This window comes from Myotis nattereri (assembly GCF_964212035.1).
Source record: "Myotis nattereri genome assembly, chromosome: 17".
NCBI lineage: Eukaryota > Metazoa > Chordata > Mammalia > Chiroptera > Vespertilionidae > Myotis > Myotis nattereri.
In genome coordinates this window covers 39,685,005-39,700,373 of record NC_138092.1, presented here as the reverse complement: position 1 = coordinate 39,700,373, position 15,369 = coordinate 39,685,005, and the positions used below count along the sequence as shown (strand labels likewise).

Sequence of the window (15,369 nt, the reverse complement as noted above, 5' to 3'; positions counted from 1 at the left end):
CCCTTAAGCAGGCACATCACAAACTTAAGTCTGCTTAGAAAACCCCAGGGTGCGGAGCAATGGCTGGAAACAGGGAAAGACATTGGGAGACTCTTTCCAGAGACCAGGCAAGAGTGACGGAAACACACAGGTGGAGGCAGAGGGTAAAGGAGGGATCACAGCACATGGAAGCAACAGAGCAGTCAGGGCTGGGTGCCCCGTGTGTGCAGCACCAACAAAGACAGACACTGCTGATGTCTCCAAGCCTGGTCCTGGCCGCGCCTGGGAATTCAAGAAGGAGCAAAAAGGAGGGAGTTCAATTTTGAGACCTGCTGATGTTAGGGAATGCACAGAACAGACAAGGCAGTTTGTGAACTTGGGACCTGCCACAGGAATCACAGTTGAAGCTGCTGATAGATTGATTACCCAGCCAGAAGTGCCCAGCGGGAAGAGGTGTGAGCACCTAATACCAGAGTCATTACGTTTCAGAGGCAGGGAGGCTAAGAGGGTTGACAGGAAGAGAAGCAGGAGAAACGGGGCTTATCATGGAAGTTAAACCACCGAGTTTCAGAGAGACAGTCAACAGGGTCACACTCTGCAGAAAGACCAAGCTACACACTGGATTTGGCAACTGGGGGAGCACTGCTATTCCTCCTATGGCACCGGTTACTTGGTAAGAGCTCTTAAACCAGCGGTTCTCAACCTGTGGGTCGCGACCCCTTTGGCGGTCGAACGACCCTTTCACAGGGGTCACCTAAGACCATCCTGCATATCAGATATTTACATGACGATTCATAACAATAGCAACATTACAGTTATGAAGTAGCAACGAAAATAATGTTATGGTTGGGTCACAACATGAGGAGCTGTATTTAAAGGGCCAGAAGGTTGAGAACCACTGTTCTAAACGATCAAGATAACCAGACACATAAGAGAATATATGTCAGAAATGTGGGGAAGATTTTTATAGGATGGTTCCCTGCTCACTCAGACCAGTTACGTAAAGTGACATTTTATCATGTCATAGGTGTTGATTTCTAGTAGCAATAGACATGGGCCCAGCATGTAATGTATCAAATATAGACACTCAAAGTTCAATGAGCATGTGATCCTGTTTTGTTTTAGGAAAGAAGGCTATGCAATGACTTTGTCAGGCACAGTCTCAGGTACCCAAGGAGTTGCTATCTAAGGAGAAGTTTTACTCAGTGTGACCACAAGAATTACTAAGGCAATTTTTAGTTCAGTTCAAGACATAATAAGTCTTTATCTCTACAGCTCAAACATTTGATTTTTATGCATATATTTATTTAATAACAGAAGGCAGCTAGTTCTAGTACAGACTTTAAAAGAGGCCTTGAATTACAAGGGATTTTTTTGTGAGTGTATTTGTGTGTGTGTGTGTGTGTGTGTGTGTGTGTGTGTGTGTGTTTAATCCTCGCCCAAGGATATTTGTCCATTGATTTTTTTAGAGAGAGTGGAAGAGAGAGGGAAAGACAGAGAGAAATATCAATGTGAGAGAAACACATCGATTGGTTGCCTCCTGCACATGCCCTGACCAGGGCCCGGGCCGGGGAGGAGCCTGCAACCAAGGTACGTACCCTTGACTAGAATCAAACCTGGGACCCTTCAGTTCACAGGCTGATGCTCTATCCACTGAGCCAAACTAGCTAGGGCAAGTTTTTAGGAGCTATCCTTAGAAAGGAAAACAGTGCTCTAGAGCAGTGGTTCTCAACCTTCCTAATGCCGAGACCCTTTAATACAGTTCCTCATGTTGTGGTGACCCCCACCCATAAAATTATTTTCGTTGCTACTTTCTAACTGTAATTTTGCTACTGTTATGAATCGTAATGTAAATATCTGATATGCAGGATGTATTTTCATTGTTACAAATTGAACATAATTAAAGCATAATAATTAATCACAAAAACAGTATGTAATTATATATGTGTTTTCCGATGGTCTTAGGCGACCCCTGTGAAAGGGTCGTTCAACCCCCAAAGGAGTCACGACCCACAGGTTGAGAACCACTGCTCTAGAAAATATATCCTATATAATAAAAGCCCAATATGCAAATTTTCCCTTCAGGCAGTTGTTCAGCCGAGAGACCAACTGCTCACTATGATGTGTGGTGACCACTGGGGGCGGTATGGAACATGGCGGGTGTCAGCAACCCAGCCCCTGGGTGGGGGGGAGGGGGGCTTTGACCTCTTGCTGGCTTCCCGGGGGGCGGGGGTGACAAGGATGGAGGTGTGGTGAGATTGTGGGGTGTCCGCCTAGCTTGCTCTCACTCTCCCTGCTACCCTTCCCCAGGACACCAGGGCTCGCGTGAAGGGAAGCCCCCAAGCTCAGGTACCAGGCACCTGTGAGGAGCCCACCCCACACCTGTGCGCAGCGCCGCTCAGGCTCCCCGTGGGTTCATGCAGGAGCCAGTCTGCGGGGCTGGCTGGGAGAGAGCGCACTGCCCCCGGGCTTCTGTGTGGCACCGCCGGGCAGCCCAAAGGCCCACACTGCACCCTGGCCTGCAGCATCCAGCTGTGCTCACTGCATCTCCACCTGGGGACTCAGGCACCGTGACTCAGGCGGAGGGGGGCATGTGGGGGCGCAGGGGCCCAGGTGTTGCCCAGGGCCCAGAGGTCAGTTGGGACCTGCCCTTCTATGCCAGACGCTCATGCTTCGATCGCTGGCCAGACCTAGGGACCACACCCATGCACAGATTTCATGCACCTCTAGCAGTCTAATAATTCTCAATATTATGGTTTGGAGGAGGAAGCATTGACTATACAGTTTTATATGAATACTTCAGAAATATTTTTTTAAATTCTAAATCTAAGAAGCATTAAACAAAACTAGGTTTCTCTAACCAGAGAACAGAGGATTACAGTCTTTGAGATTAAAAACTAGTAAATCACACACACAAAAACTTGAACGTTAATAATTAGGGACCATTCATGAGATATTAGGTACTAATGTCTTTAAGTGCTACATTACTCAGGTCTCCTGGTGGGCTTTTACTTTTCCTGGATGGATTTTAACTAAATAGACTTTAGACATTTGGATATAGATAAATGCCTAATTCAGTAATTAGTATTTTAAAACTGTGAAACCTTTTAAGTTAAGTGGTCTATTAATTAACTACCAATTATCTTGTCTGACTACCGTATCAATAGAAGTAAATTACCAACTAGCTATGTGACAGATTGAGTCCTTTGCGATGCAAAATTTCTCCTGCACATAAAAGGCCTGCAGCTAAATGCTTTTGCTTCCCCCTTTTGGTTAATCAGGGATCAATGTGCTGCTCACATCGAAAGGCCAGATGCAGCTCCTTGGTCAAGAAGGATCTACAGATAAACTATCTTCTAGAAACAGCAAGCTAAGGCTCTATGCTTAAAAATAACAAGTGAAGCCATGTTTAATATTTTGGGGGGAAACATGGGTTTGCAGTTCCTGTATGGAAGCCAACTTTCTATATTTCTCACCAAAATATAGAGAACCTGAGATAATGACCAACAAAGGGCATGGTATTGTATACACTCTGCATGGTCTCGTCCTCACCGGAATGGGTGCACAACAGATTATGCTGACTAGAACCTGCCCCCAATCTATCCCTTCTTGATTGGTGACCAAGAGAAGGTTCCTAGGAAGGTTCCTGGTGATGGAAGAGTACTGGAGGGTAAAGGGTGAAGTATCACAGCAGACAGGAGGGCTGTGCAGAACAGTGCCACGTCCGGTAAAAACCGTCAACGTGCATGGGAATAGCAAGAAGCAAGGAAGCAGTTGGAGAAGGAGTCCTCTCCTCAAGGCCTGGTCACTGGGAAATGGGAATGGACACCAGGCATTCCACTTGAGCTTGATTCCAATTCGCATATTCACACCAGCCCTCTCAAAGTCGCCAGCCTCGCGCCACCGAGCAGACTTACTGCGCTACAGTAAAGATGAGCATACAGGTGGGGCAGGGAGAATGGAAAAACTGCAGGAAAGCAAAAGGAGATGCGCACGGTACCTAACGGGAGACAGCCCCACTGTGAAATCTCATCGATCGTTCCCAGCTTCAATTAGTCCAGCATAATGTTTACCTTTGGAAGCTGCAGGGGACAGACCCATGTGAGCATGCTCTGAAGAGTTGATCTAAATATTTAAGCAGATGCCTGGCCTTGATTATCAAACATTTACTGAGTGGCTTAGGACTCGAGTTCTGTGCCAGGAGGGGGAAAGCAAACAGATGCATATAATAAGCTGCCTTCAGACTGTGTGCCATCTACTGCGGGTTTCAGAGCACGCAGTATAAAAAGTTGCACCAAAGAACACAGACTATGCGAGGCTGCAAGAGATTCACGGCAGGAAGAGAGAAAGCTCGGACAAGTCATTTTGCTGTAGCTTCATCAGAAAATAAGAGGCTGGACAAGATGATCTCTAAGGACACTTGCAGCTCTAATATGCAAAAACGCCAGAAAAGGTTACAGCAAGAACTTGAGTGAGGCCTTCAAAGGCTGCTGGAGGAGGGGCGGAGGGCCTTCCAGGCGGGGGAAGAGAGTGAGGAATGGTTTGCAAGCAGCAGCTTTTTGGTGGACCTCCACATGACACCCACGTGGTTTTCTATTTAACTGCATATGACTTTCACTCGGGGTCAGGACTGCATGCTATTGATTATTTTATGAAAACCACCAACAACTGCTACTTAAAAGTCTGGCTCAAGACGATCTGTTCAAATGACTGGACAAGTCTTTGCTCAGCTGATCTACTTTTAAAAAATGCTTGGGACAACTTTTCCCCACCTGCATATAGTCAAAAGGCACACTGGTGACTTTTTTCTGGAAGAGAACAGCACACGCCAATACTGAACATGTCTGAACAGCTACCAGAAACATCTTCCTCTAAGAGGGGCCACTGGAAGGGGAGCTGAATTCCAGTGGCTCTTAGGCCATGTAGGCCCCCCCCCCCAAAGAATCACTGTAAAAATTAACATGATAGTAAGTCTTCTTTTACATTTTAGTTGCTAGATCTTAAAAGGTTTCTTGGCAAGAAGTGAAAAATGCTAACTAGAAAGCGAATTTTCAGACTCAATATTGAAAATAAATTCTTAAGTTTAGATGCTTGGGGGAAAAACAGCTGGAGAACTCAGGAGCCTCCCATATTTTAATATGAAGTGACGTCATATGGTCCAGGCTTCCAAGAACTCCCTAAATTGTGGAGTTAGGCAACATCTCAAAGGGCCTCTGGGAAGGTGGTCTGTTCCTGCGTGCTGTGTACTAGTAGATTCCGCTCCACAATAATCCTGCTACTGGAGAGGTGACTGGGTTTTCTCCTTAGGTTAGAAAGCAGCCTAATGTTTAGGTACAGTACATTAATTGATGTGTATTTTCAAAGCCGAAGCTATGGCTTTTCTGTGCTTAACACCCACTAAATTAGCTCTCGTTTCATAGGATGTTTAGAGAAGAAGAGCCGCTTCCCTCTTATAAGTACTTAACTGCAGATCATAGGGGATTTCTGGAAAAATCTGGTTGCGTTTGAAATTTTATAGTTCAGCAAAAGGAGCATGCAGAGAAAGTAAGTGGTTAGACTTTAGAGCAGCGGTTCTCAACCTGTGGGTCGCGACCCCTTTGGGGGTCGAACGACCCTTTCACAGGGGTCGCCTAAGACTATCGGAAAACATATATAATTACATATTGTTTACAGTAGCAAAATAACAGTTATGAAGTAGCAACGAAAGTAATTTTATGGTTGGGGGGTCACCGCATGAGGAACTGTATTAAAGGGTCGCGGCCTTAGGAAGGTTGAGAACCACTGCTTTAGAGTATTTTGTGTAGATAAGTGTTTAGAGTTCAGAAACCGAGCATCAGCTCAGTCAAAGGCTATCGGAAAAAGCCAGTCCCGGTGCCGGGGTTGATAACTAGCCTCCCAAAGACTGAATACCTGTTGAGGATGAATAGCTGACTGAACTCAAGTTTCCATGGCAGCTTCACCCTTACCATTCTTCAAACAGGAAAACTACAGTCCACCTGCAATGTATATACATCTTCTATTGCTAAGGAGACTGTTTCACTCAGAATTATAAGCACACGAGACTCTGGGTAAGCTGTGTTGCCCAGTTTGTCAGTTGCCCTGGCCTTCACTCGTCTGCCCCACCCCATCACCTGCCACTGCGCTTGTGGACCCGCGGCAGCAAGGACACCCACCCCTACCCCCACTGCGCACATCACACACTCGCTCACCTCCACACACACACAAGCACACTTAATGCCCCCAGACTGCATCTGGTCTTCTCCTTCCTCCTCTAAAACATGACATGCGTTAACCCACAACGTTGATATGTTCATTTCTAGAGGGTTGAAAATGAATTAAATAAAGTTCATGTTTGAAAATAAAATGTATAAGGTTCTTCCAGGATAAGAGAAATGGTTTGCTGTTAAAAGAGCAACACTTGACTTAAGTACTTCTAAAGCTAGGTTAAGTTTTTAAGCAGTTGCTAAAAAACTAGTGAGGTTTAAGGTGACCTATTTAGGAGAAACAGTTCTTCATTGTGTTCGATTAGAAAGCTAATCTGCCTATGGAAAACACACCACACACACACACACACACACACACACACACAGTCCTTTCTCCTTACCCTTTTCTTTATCGGACCCCACTTCTCTACAAAAGTAAAGGGGGAATACTCTGGGGAAGTAAAGCAGAAAGTGGGTCAACCATGTACAGTTACAGGGGAGGGTTTCACACCTACCATTACTGAATCAGTTCGGCTGAAAAACTGGGTTAGTCTGGTCCCTCGAGCAGTGGAAAGCCCTCGCTCTCATCCTCAGGCGCTGTCGGAGCTCCGAAGTTCTCCCCATCACCCAGGAGCTGACGTCCTCGATGGTCTAAGTGTCTGCTCCCCCAGATCTCACAACCCTCCTGCCCCTACGTAGGGACCCTGTGGTCCTATAAGGGTGGCTTCTGTCTCCTGCGAGGCCTCCTCTAAGCTGAGATGGACTCCAACAGGACAGTGCCCCGACCCTGCGATGGTCCATGATGTGAAGTGCCTGCCAGGGTGGCCTGGCTGTGCCCAGGGGACCACAAACGCTGATCTCAGAATCCCTGGCACTTCCCAAAATGCGGCCGAGCAGTAATTTGGAAGCCTAAACTCTGACTTTAGGAATTCATAAGAACAGCCGATGTTTTACAAACTCAACGGAAAGTAAAATAAACAAACCCAGGATTTTATGCTTCCTCTTGTTATTTTTATGGCAGTCTTTCAAACTAGTTCAAAATGTTCAGTCCTCTACCCTCTCAAGAAATGCTGAATTGGGGGTGGGGGCGGGAAGCAAACAGCGATTTAACAGTAACCGGTGAGTGAGCGACGTAATTCGCCGATGGGAACAGTGCTTAGAAGGAAGGTCTGAGGTGGGAGTGTGCAGGTGGCTTTCAGGCTGGCACTGAAGCTTCTCTCCGTCCCCCGCTTCTCATGGAAGAGGCCCCAGAAAGGAACAGAGGATGTTTATATTTACCCAGAAGTGTGCGTGGCAGTTGACCATCATGGTTCTCTCAATGAGCTCATCAGGACATTCGAGGAGGTGGTGCCCAGAGACCACGCCGGCATTATTGACCAGGACCGAGACCTCGCCAACCTCCTTGCGGACCCTTTCTGCCGTCAGGTAGACATTCTCCCTCTTTCCCACATCGCAGGTGTAGGTAAACACCTGCAGGTTACAGTGGGGCAGGATTTCTTCCTCGCCATTCCCAGCTGTCCTCAGAAGTCCAGATGAGGGGCGGGGGGGGGGGGGGGAGCGGGGGGGGAATGGAACAGAGAAGGGAGGGGGTTTGCAAAACGTGAGTCACATGGCAATCAGTAGGACAAAGATCACACAAAACAAAAATTCTACAGTGAGCTTCAGATTTCTAACACCGTGAGGCTTGCCAATGGCTGGGCTTACAGCTGCTTCCCTCCCTGAAAAGTCTTGGGGAATTACAGCAATTTGCTGGAGAGCTTTGCTTAGGGGGAAGTCATGTAACTGTGACAAGCCCAATACAAGTCAGACCTCATGGGATCCGCTTCCTGGAGCGAAAGACACCTGGAAAGAACTGATCTGGGCCCAGGGAGCAACACCCCTCCTCCCAGGCACACACAGTACACACTCCTCTTGGGGCGGGACAGTGGCCAGAAGTGGATTTTACTCTTTAGTATGAGCACCCTCAAAATGGAAACGCACCTCAAGGCTCACAAATCAACGCTGTAACTAATAATCTGAATTCATCCAAAGCCAATAAATGATCCTAGAGTTTCTCAGGAAAAGTGCACACTGGTGTGTTCGAACTGGCATAGCACCCTTACATAAATCAAGTTCACAGGTAACTATGCCATGTTATCACCCGAGAACTCAATTTAAAAACCGCAATCTCTGCCCTGGAAAACGAATAGCTTTCTCTCTTTTTGCAGGGAGCACAAAAATCTGTATTTGCTGCCCTCCAAACCATCGCTGAAAATGTAACATTTTAACCTTTGATTTTTCTGACCTAAACAGCAGGTGCCAATAATTTTGGCGACAAATGATCAATATGGGGGAGGGGTGGTGCCCAAGTTAATCTTCTCTGTACAGTTCAATGTTTTCCCTGGAAACCAAACATCTTGTTAAAAAGCAAAAGTGACTGTCAAATTTCCTGGCCTAATCAATACTTAGGTTTGGTGGTGGTCTCCACGTTTGTTTGTTTTTAAAGTCTCAGATTCAGGTCAGTTGAAAAATATACAAAAACGCAGATTTCCCGAGGCTACCAACAACATGGAAAAAATTTTCCGAAGGGCTCAAGTCATTCAAGCTCTGTCTCAAGAAGCGGGTGCAGCGCGTCTTTCCATCAGGCTAAGTGTCTCACTAAAGTACGTACTTATCTCTGGTGACACAATGTAATTATTTTCTGGTGATTAAAGTTACAGTGAAACCAGCGCGGCCCTCGTCTAGGAGGCTCAGACCACAGGAACCAAACGTGCATCGGTCCGCTCCGAGAACAACTTCCCAGACAAGTTTCCCATCGCCAAGGCGATGCGGGCATTTCTCTACGATTCTAGCCTGTGGACACAAGTGCCCTCGGCCTTCCCCGTCCTCAGAGACACCGGACCTCGGCTAAGACAAGGGTTTGGCACCCGTCCCTTTAAAACAGAGGCGATCGCGCTCCTGGATGGGGAGGGCGGGGGCCGTGTAGGTGTGTGTATGGGGGGTGGGGGGAAGGAGGGCATGTCTCTTCCAGGACAGCCAGGCTGACCGCGGCAGTGGGGTTCGGGCCCCCCCTCCCCGGTGGGCGCGGGGCCGGGGAGGGGCTGGACTCAACAATGCGGGCGAGGGCGGCGCGGGTGCGGGTTACCTTGCAGCGCCGCGGCGTCCGCCGCCTCCAGGTCGCGGTAGATGTGGCGCACCATGCCCGCCGTCTCCTCGTTGCTCTGCGTGTTGATGTCCCAGAGCACCAGCAGCGCCCGGCGCCGGGCGAACTCGAGCGCGAAGAGGCGGCCCAGGCCGCTGCCCGCGCCGGTGATCAGGCACACCTGGCCCGCCACGCTCTTCTCCTTGGGCCGCACCAGCCAGCGCGCCGCGGCCAGCACGAACGCCCAGAGCACTTTGAAAGTGACCACGAAGAACTCCACCACGATGTTCATCGCGACGCCCGGGGGCCCGCACGAGCCCCGCGCCCGCGCCCACCCCGCGCCGGCGGCAGCCGGGCTCCCCGCCCCGGGGCGTTTGTCCGAGCGGCCGGGACTAGAAGGCGTTTGTCCGAGGTGCCCGCCGGGCTGGGGTGCGAGGGGACCACTCCCGCCCAGGCTCGGCGCGGGGGCCCAAGCGGTGCCCGATGCGGCGGCTGCCCGGCTCGGCGCCTCCTGCCGGCGGCCGCCCGCCCGCCTGGCCCCGGAGCGCCCGCCTGGCCGTCCGGTCCCGCTGCAGCGGCGGTGACAGCCGCGAGTTAGGCGGCGCGCGCTGCCCTCATGGCCAAGCCGCCGCCGCCCGAGCGTCCCCGGAGCCGGCGCGGCGGCTCCCTCTCACCCCGGGGGAGGGGCGCGCGGCGGAGACGGCTCGGGCCGGCGGGCCGCCGCGGGACTTGTCAACTTGACCCAAGTTGCGAGCGGGTGGCAGCGTGGGGTGCGGGGCAGCGGGAGAGCCGGGAAGGGGCGACTCGCCCGGCGCCGGCGAGCGCTGCCCGGCCGCTGGCAGCTGCTCCGCGGTCTCGGGGCCCCTGCACGCTCCGAGGCTGTCACTCCGGCACCGGGCTCCGCAGCGAAATGCCACTCGCAAGTCGGAGCGCTCCCGACCGCCTCTGAGCGGGATCCACGCTCCGCGCTATATAACCCGCGACCGGGAAGAGCCAGAGGCGGCATCGGCCCTCCCTCCGCTCGGCCCACCCCGCCCCCGGGCGCACCCCGCCCCCGGCCCAGCCCCCCGCCCGCCCGCAGTCCGCTGAACCACGGCGGGGCAGCCCCTCTCACATGGCCGTGGCCGCAGCCTCCAGCCCTCGTCGCACCTCCCTTCGCGGCTCACGCCCCCTGCCGTGGGGTGTCCGGGCCTCCGCCTGCCAGGCCCGGCTGTCGGCAGCGCACCGGCCATCCTCCTCCGGGCGTCCGATCTTCGCTGTGCCCCTCTCGCCACTTTGGTTAACCAGGTCATTCTGGACGGCTCCGCCTGCAATCAGGCGCTGCGGAAGACAGCCCTTCAGGCTGGAGGAACGGAAGGACCTCGGCCGCGCGGCAACTGGGGCGCTGGAGGCTGTGACTGGGGTTGGCAGAGAGCCGAAAAGGTGCTTAAAACCGGCTCTCGGGAGCGACTTGGAATCTCAGCTAGCCCTTTACATCGTGGGCCAAAAGAGCCTCATTTTCCCTGACTGGAACCACCACCGCGGTGGCTGCCTGCAGTCCCGGCCAAACGTCGCCCTCCCGCCGGGCAGGCACTAGGACTGATGCATGCTGGGATTTGTAGTTCGCACCGGTGGCGTGTCATTTGCATTCATTACTGGGTGGAATTTGATCCGCACCGGGTTAACGCACCCTAAGGACTAGTCAAGGTGTCAGCACTCCTTGCTCTCATATTGATTAAAGAGTTTAATCGATACACATTTTTCCCCATACAAATTTTATCCTAAACTTGATCCTAAGAGACTGAATCAGGAATTTGTTAATTTTGCGTTCGCAGGGCGTATTCTCAGTTCTGAGTTCTTTTCTGGCTTATCCCGGGACACCTATGAGTCCTGGGGCTTCGCGTGTCGTCTTTAAGTGAACAGTGCGCATGCGCCCCCTTTCTCTTTTCCGGCTGGAACCATGGAGGGTGCAGAGTAAGTGGCTCTTCCTCTCCTCGAGAATCCTCTTCCATCCCCGAAACCAGAGACCTTTTGTCCCACTTTCCCCCGGTCCTACTGTGCCCTGTGCCCTTGCCTACTCACCTGTGTGTTTGTGACGTCTTGTGGCATTGGCGGAGGCCGCAGGCTCGCAGGGGATGCAGGCAGCCTTGGGGCGGAGGTTTTGGAGTTGTGGGGAACGAGGCGAAGTGGGAGAGCTGAGAATGTGCGGAGTCGGCCGGTTGCCCCCCCCTCTGTTTTGTGAGGGAGGCACGGAACCTCTGAATTGGGTTCGTCCTTGTCTGGTCCTTGATCCAGGCGTCCCTGCCGCCAGTGCTTTGCTGTCAGCATGTGGCGCTTGAGGCCTGAGCAAGGGTGATGGGATTTTTTTTTCCTGGGGTTAAAGCCCTCGCTAACAGTCTCGGGATCCGTGTCTGGCAGCAGTCTCCCATTGTGTTAGCTTTGCTGGGGGTATTTGTGTTGTGCGAGGCTGGGACCGGGCGTGGATTAGAGGCGAGTGTCCGTGTTAAAGGCCCTCGTTAGCGTAGAAATCGCTTACAGTCTTGGTCTCCCGTCGCAGCGGAAGGTCCATGAGGTAGAGCCAGTGCGGGCAGTTGCGTTCAGTGCGCGGTACGGGGGGCGGCCGGCGGGGCTGGGCGCTTCCTGAGCTGTTCATGTTAATGCGTGTCCATCCAGAGAGAAGAAGAAGAAGAAGGTCCCCGCGGTGCCAGAAACCCTCAAGAAGAAGCGCAGGAACTTCGCGGAGCTGAAGATCAAGCGCCTGAGGAAGAAGTTTGCCCAAAAGATGGTAAGGCAACTTTTTTTCTTTTTTTTTTTTTTTTCTGACCCCTGCCGTGTAAGAAGAGGCTTCGGGGTGGCCAGCAAGCAGGGTGCCCTTTGCAGGATTTGCTCACTTCACCTGCCTGCCCGGGAGCGGGGTGAGCTCCTCCGATGAAGGCGGTGTCTTGTCTGCTTTGGGGGATGTCCGTGCACACTGGCAGGAAAGGAAAAGCGTGTCGAGGGAGGATTCGTTTCCTTCTCAAGAACTGGTCCGGGTCACTGACTGTGTTTGGGAGCGAAAGATCGGATGGGTCACCCTTGTTTGATTTTTCAGCTTCGAAAGGCGAGGAGGAAGCTCATCTACGAAAAGGCCAAGCACTACCACAAGGAGTACAGGCAGATGTACCGAACGGAGATCCGAATGGCCAGGATGGCGAGAAAAGCGGGCAACTTCTACGTCCCCGCCGAACCCAAGTTGGCATTTGTCATCCGGATCAGAGGGTGAGTTCCTGGTTTGTTTGGTTGGTTTTTGCTGCAGTCTGGTTTTGAAGGGAAGAAAACTATGCAATATCAGCAAAACCGGGACATTACTTCTGGAGGCCTTGGTTCTGGAATGAAAGTATTTTGGGGGGCAGCTTGCACAAGAGGGAGTTGTCTTAATGGTTTAGCTGTGCCCCAAAGGTCCTGTCCATTATCTGATTGAGCAGGGTCCTGGAGATGAGAAGTCAAAGTGTAGCCTCCTAAGTGTGATAGCAGATGTGTACAAAACCGGAAGTGGCAGAAGGGTCAGGGGATGTTTAAATGTCCTAGGTATGTGTCCGAAGGCCGTTCGTTCACTTGGGGAGGGGGCAAGTTGGGAGAGGTGATAGAAAAATGTAGCCGAATAAGGAAAGACACCAGTGGTCTTTGTAGCAGGAGAGGATTCCATCTATTTGGGTAGACTTGGGTTGTCCAAAATTGTAATGGTTTCCTGTCCTTCGTTAATAAAAATTCTTCTAAAAAGCCACGTTACATTGCTGGTCTTTTTTCACTGCAGTATCAATGGTGTGAGCCCAAAGGTCCGGAAGGTGCTGCAGCTTCTTCGCCTTCGCCAGATCTTCAACGGCACCTTCGTTAAGCTCAACAAGGCTTCCATTAACATGCTGAGGATTGTGGAGCCATACATTGCTTGGGGGTGAGTCTGCCTTCTCCTTTGACTTCTACTGGGGACGGAGGTTATGTTGGCGAGATGAATTTTAGGTGCTTTGACAGCGGTAACCTTATTCTTTGGTCATTTATGTCTGCTTTCTTATTTCAGGTACCCAAACCTGAAGTCAGTGAATGAATTGATCTACAAGCGTGGTTATGGCAAAATCAACAAAAAACGAATTGCCCTGACAGATAACTCACTGATTGCTCGATCTCTTGGTAGGTTCTGCCTCTTTGGGGAAAAGTTGATATTAGACAGAGTTAGTATTTTCTGACATCTTGTGGCCTGCATTTTTCTCTTTTTACTCATTTTTATTGACTTTTAAGTATATATTATAGTCTATAATTGTGTTTGTTCAAGTGCCTTAAAATTTAGCGATCTTTTAAAAAAAAATAATAACCTTAAAATGTTCAGGTAAATATGGCATCATCTGCATGGAAGATCTGATTCATGAGATCTACACTGTTGGAAAGCGCTTCAAAGAAGTGAACAACTTCCTGTGGCCCTTTAAGTTATCTTCTCCACGCGGTGGGATGAAGAAGAAGACCACCCATTTTGTAGAAGGTGGAGATGCTGGGAACAGGGAAGACCAGATCAATAGGCTTATTAGAAGGATGAACTAAGGTGAGCATCTACTCAGAGAGATTTACTTAATACTCGAGTAAATGGGATGCAGTCTCAAATACTTCTCCCACTAAATATTGATACGGGTTTGGTTTGAGTCCTAATATATTTAGTGGGGTTACAGTTGGTTTGGTTACTCCTTTTGAGGGTATTTATGGAGGGGGGAAGATCTGTTTTTTTCTACTTAAAAATGGAAACTGAATTGGTACTTTCATAATCTCCTGATTTATGTTAATTCCTAGCTATTGAGGTGGCTTCTTTAATGGTTTTTTGTTTTTGTTTTTCCCTTTCAGGTATCTACCATGCTTATTTTTGTAAATCTGGTCAGTTAATAAACTGAGTCTTCAAAATTGAAGCATATTGTTGTCTTGGTGACTTTTTTTGTTAGCCTGCCTCACCTCTGCTGTCCCTTAACTATCAGCAAATTTAATGTGTGGTAAAGTTAAGCCAAATCAACAGCCATTGCATCCAAAACTAGGGTTCAGTTTGTATCTTGTGAAAAACACTTCTTGGGTTTAGTAAGGACTTTTCTGTGCAAAAGAGGCATCTTTATTTTTTACTATTGAGTTTGCCAAAACTCGTTTACTAAGAAAATTTATTTTGTGGGCCTTTGTGCATGATTTATAGGTAAGATGTAATAAAAGCAGGTCACATTTTAAAATATTGCTGAAATTCCATTTTCTCAGGCTTTGGCTTGCCTATAAAGTATGTAAATGTGTTTTCCTTTGTTTTTCATGTTTTGTATCTTCTGTCCATATGTCAGTAAGTTTTTCATTGCATATATTATGACTCTAGCTGGTTTTGCGCAGTGGTTAGAGCGTCGGCCTTCAGCCCAAAGGCTCCCGGGTTCGATTCTGGTAAGGACACATATCTTGGTTGCAGGCTCCTCCCCAACCTGGGCCCTGGTCTATGCTCGTGCAGGAGGCAACCAGTTCATGTGTTTCTCACATGTTTGTCGTTCCCTCTCTCTTCTACTCGTCTCTAAAATCAATGGGAAAATATCCTCTGATGAGGATTAACATTAAAAAAATAATATAGTGTATATATTATGAAGGAAGAAATGAAATTAGTGTCCATTGATAATAGTTATTTTGGAGCACCTAAAGCATTCCTAATGAAACTAGTAAATATAACTTTAAATGGTAAGTGTTGGTATTTTTTGTTTTTCTCCAAAATATTTGAGAGAGAGAAATATCAATGATGAGAGAATCATTGCCTGGCTGCTTCCTGCAGGCCCCGTACTGGGGATCAAGCCCATAACCTGGGCACGTGCCCTGACCAGGAATTGAACTGTGACCTGGGTCACATTGAACCTCAACCACTGAGCCACGCCAGCTGGGCAGTTTTGGTATTTTATACGAAACATTCCTCTATGGTTTATGTATCATCTGGGTAATGAACTGAAAGTTTTAAGTGTAGAGTGGAACATGAAATACGTATAGTAAGTTAGTTTCTGTGACCCTCAGATGTGCCAAGGGTATGATGTATATGGAACACACGCCCTGTTCTTTTGACAC

At 49.5% G+C, this 15,369-nt stretch overlaps 2 protein-coding genes across 3 annotated transcripts in view; one reads left to right on the top strand and one right to left on the bottom strand.

Annotated features, from left to right (window-relative positions):
• The window catches only part of RDH10 (retinol dehydrogenase 10), a 28,700-nt gene extending 19,070 nt beyond the window's left edge, over nt 1–9,630 (bottom strand). For both annotated transcript variants that reach the window (XR_013997110.1, XM_081111754.1), the window contains exons 1-2: nt 9,307–9,630; nt 7,461–7,696 (exon numbers count right to left, since the gene is read on the bottom strand). Coding sequence is in view for 1 of the 2 variants with exons in the window: in XM_081111754.1 (XP_080967880.1) it covers nt 7,461–7,696; nt 9,307–9,595 (525 nt within the window). In the remaining variant the exon portion in view is untranslated. The remainder of the gene's footprint in view (nt 1–7,460; nt 7,697–9,306) is intronic.
• Nucleotides 9,631–10,390: 760 nt separating this feature from the next.
• RPL7 (ribosomal protein L7) lies at nt 10,391–14,207 on the top strand. The gene is made up of 8 exons (XM_081111554.1): nt 10,391–10,989; nt 11,118–11,256; nt 11,956–12,067; nt 12,374–12,540; nt 13,076–13,213; nt 13,337–13,446; nt 13,643–13,852; nt 14,146–14,207. Exons 2-7 carry the CDS (start codon nt 11,243–11,245, stop codon nt 13,849–13,851), a joined length of 750 nt encoding a protein of 249 aa, XP_080967680.1. The 5' UTR covers nt 10,391–10,989; nt 11,118–11,242; the 3' UTR covers nt 13,852; nt 14,146–14,207.
• Nucleotides 14,208–15,369: the final 1,162 nt, after the last annotated feature.

Coding starts and splice junctions, on each gene's coding strand:
- RPL7 (XM_081111554.1), top strand. Junction 13,214..13,336: donor GAGCCATACATTGCTTGGGG/GTGAGTCTGCCT, acceptor TTCTTATTTCAG/GTACCCAAACCTGAAGTCAG. Junction 13,447..13,642: donor ACTGATTGCTCGATCTCTTG/GTAGGTTCTGCC, acceptor TAAAATGTTCAG/GTAAATATGGCATCATCTGC.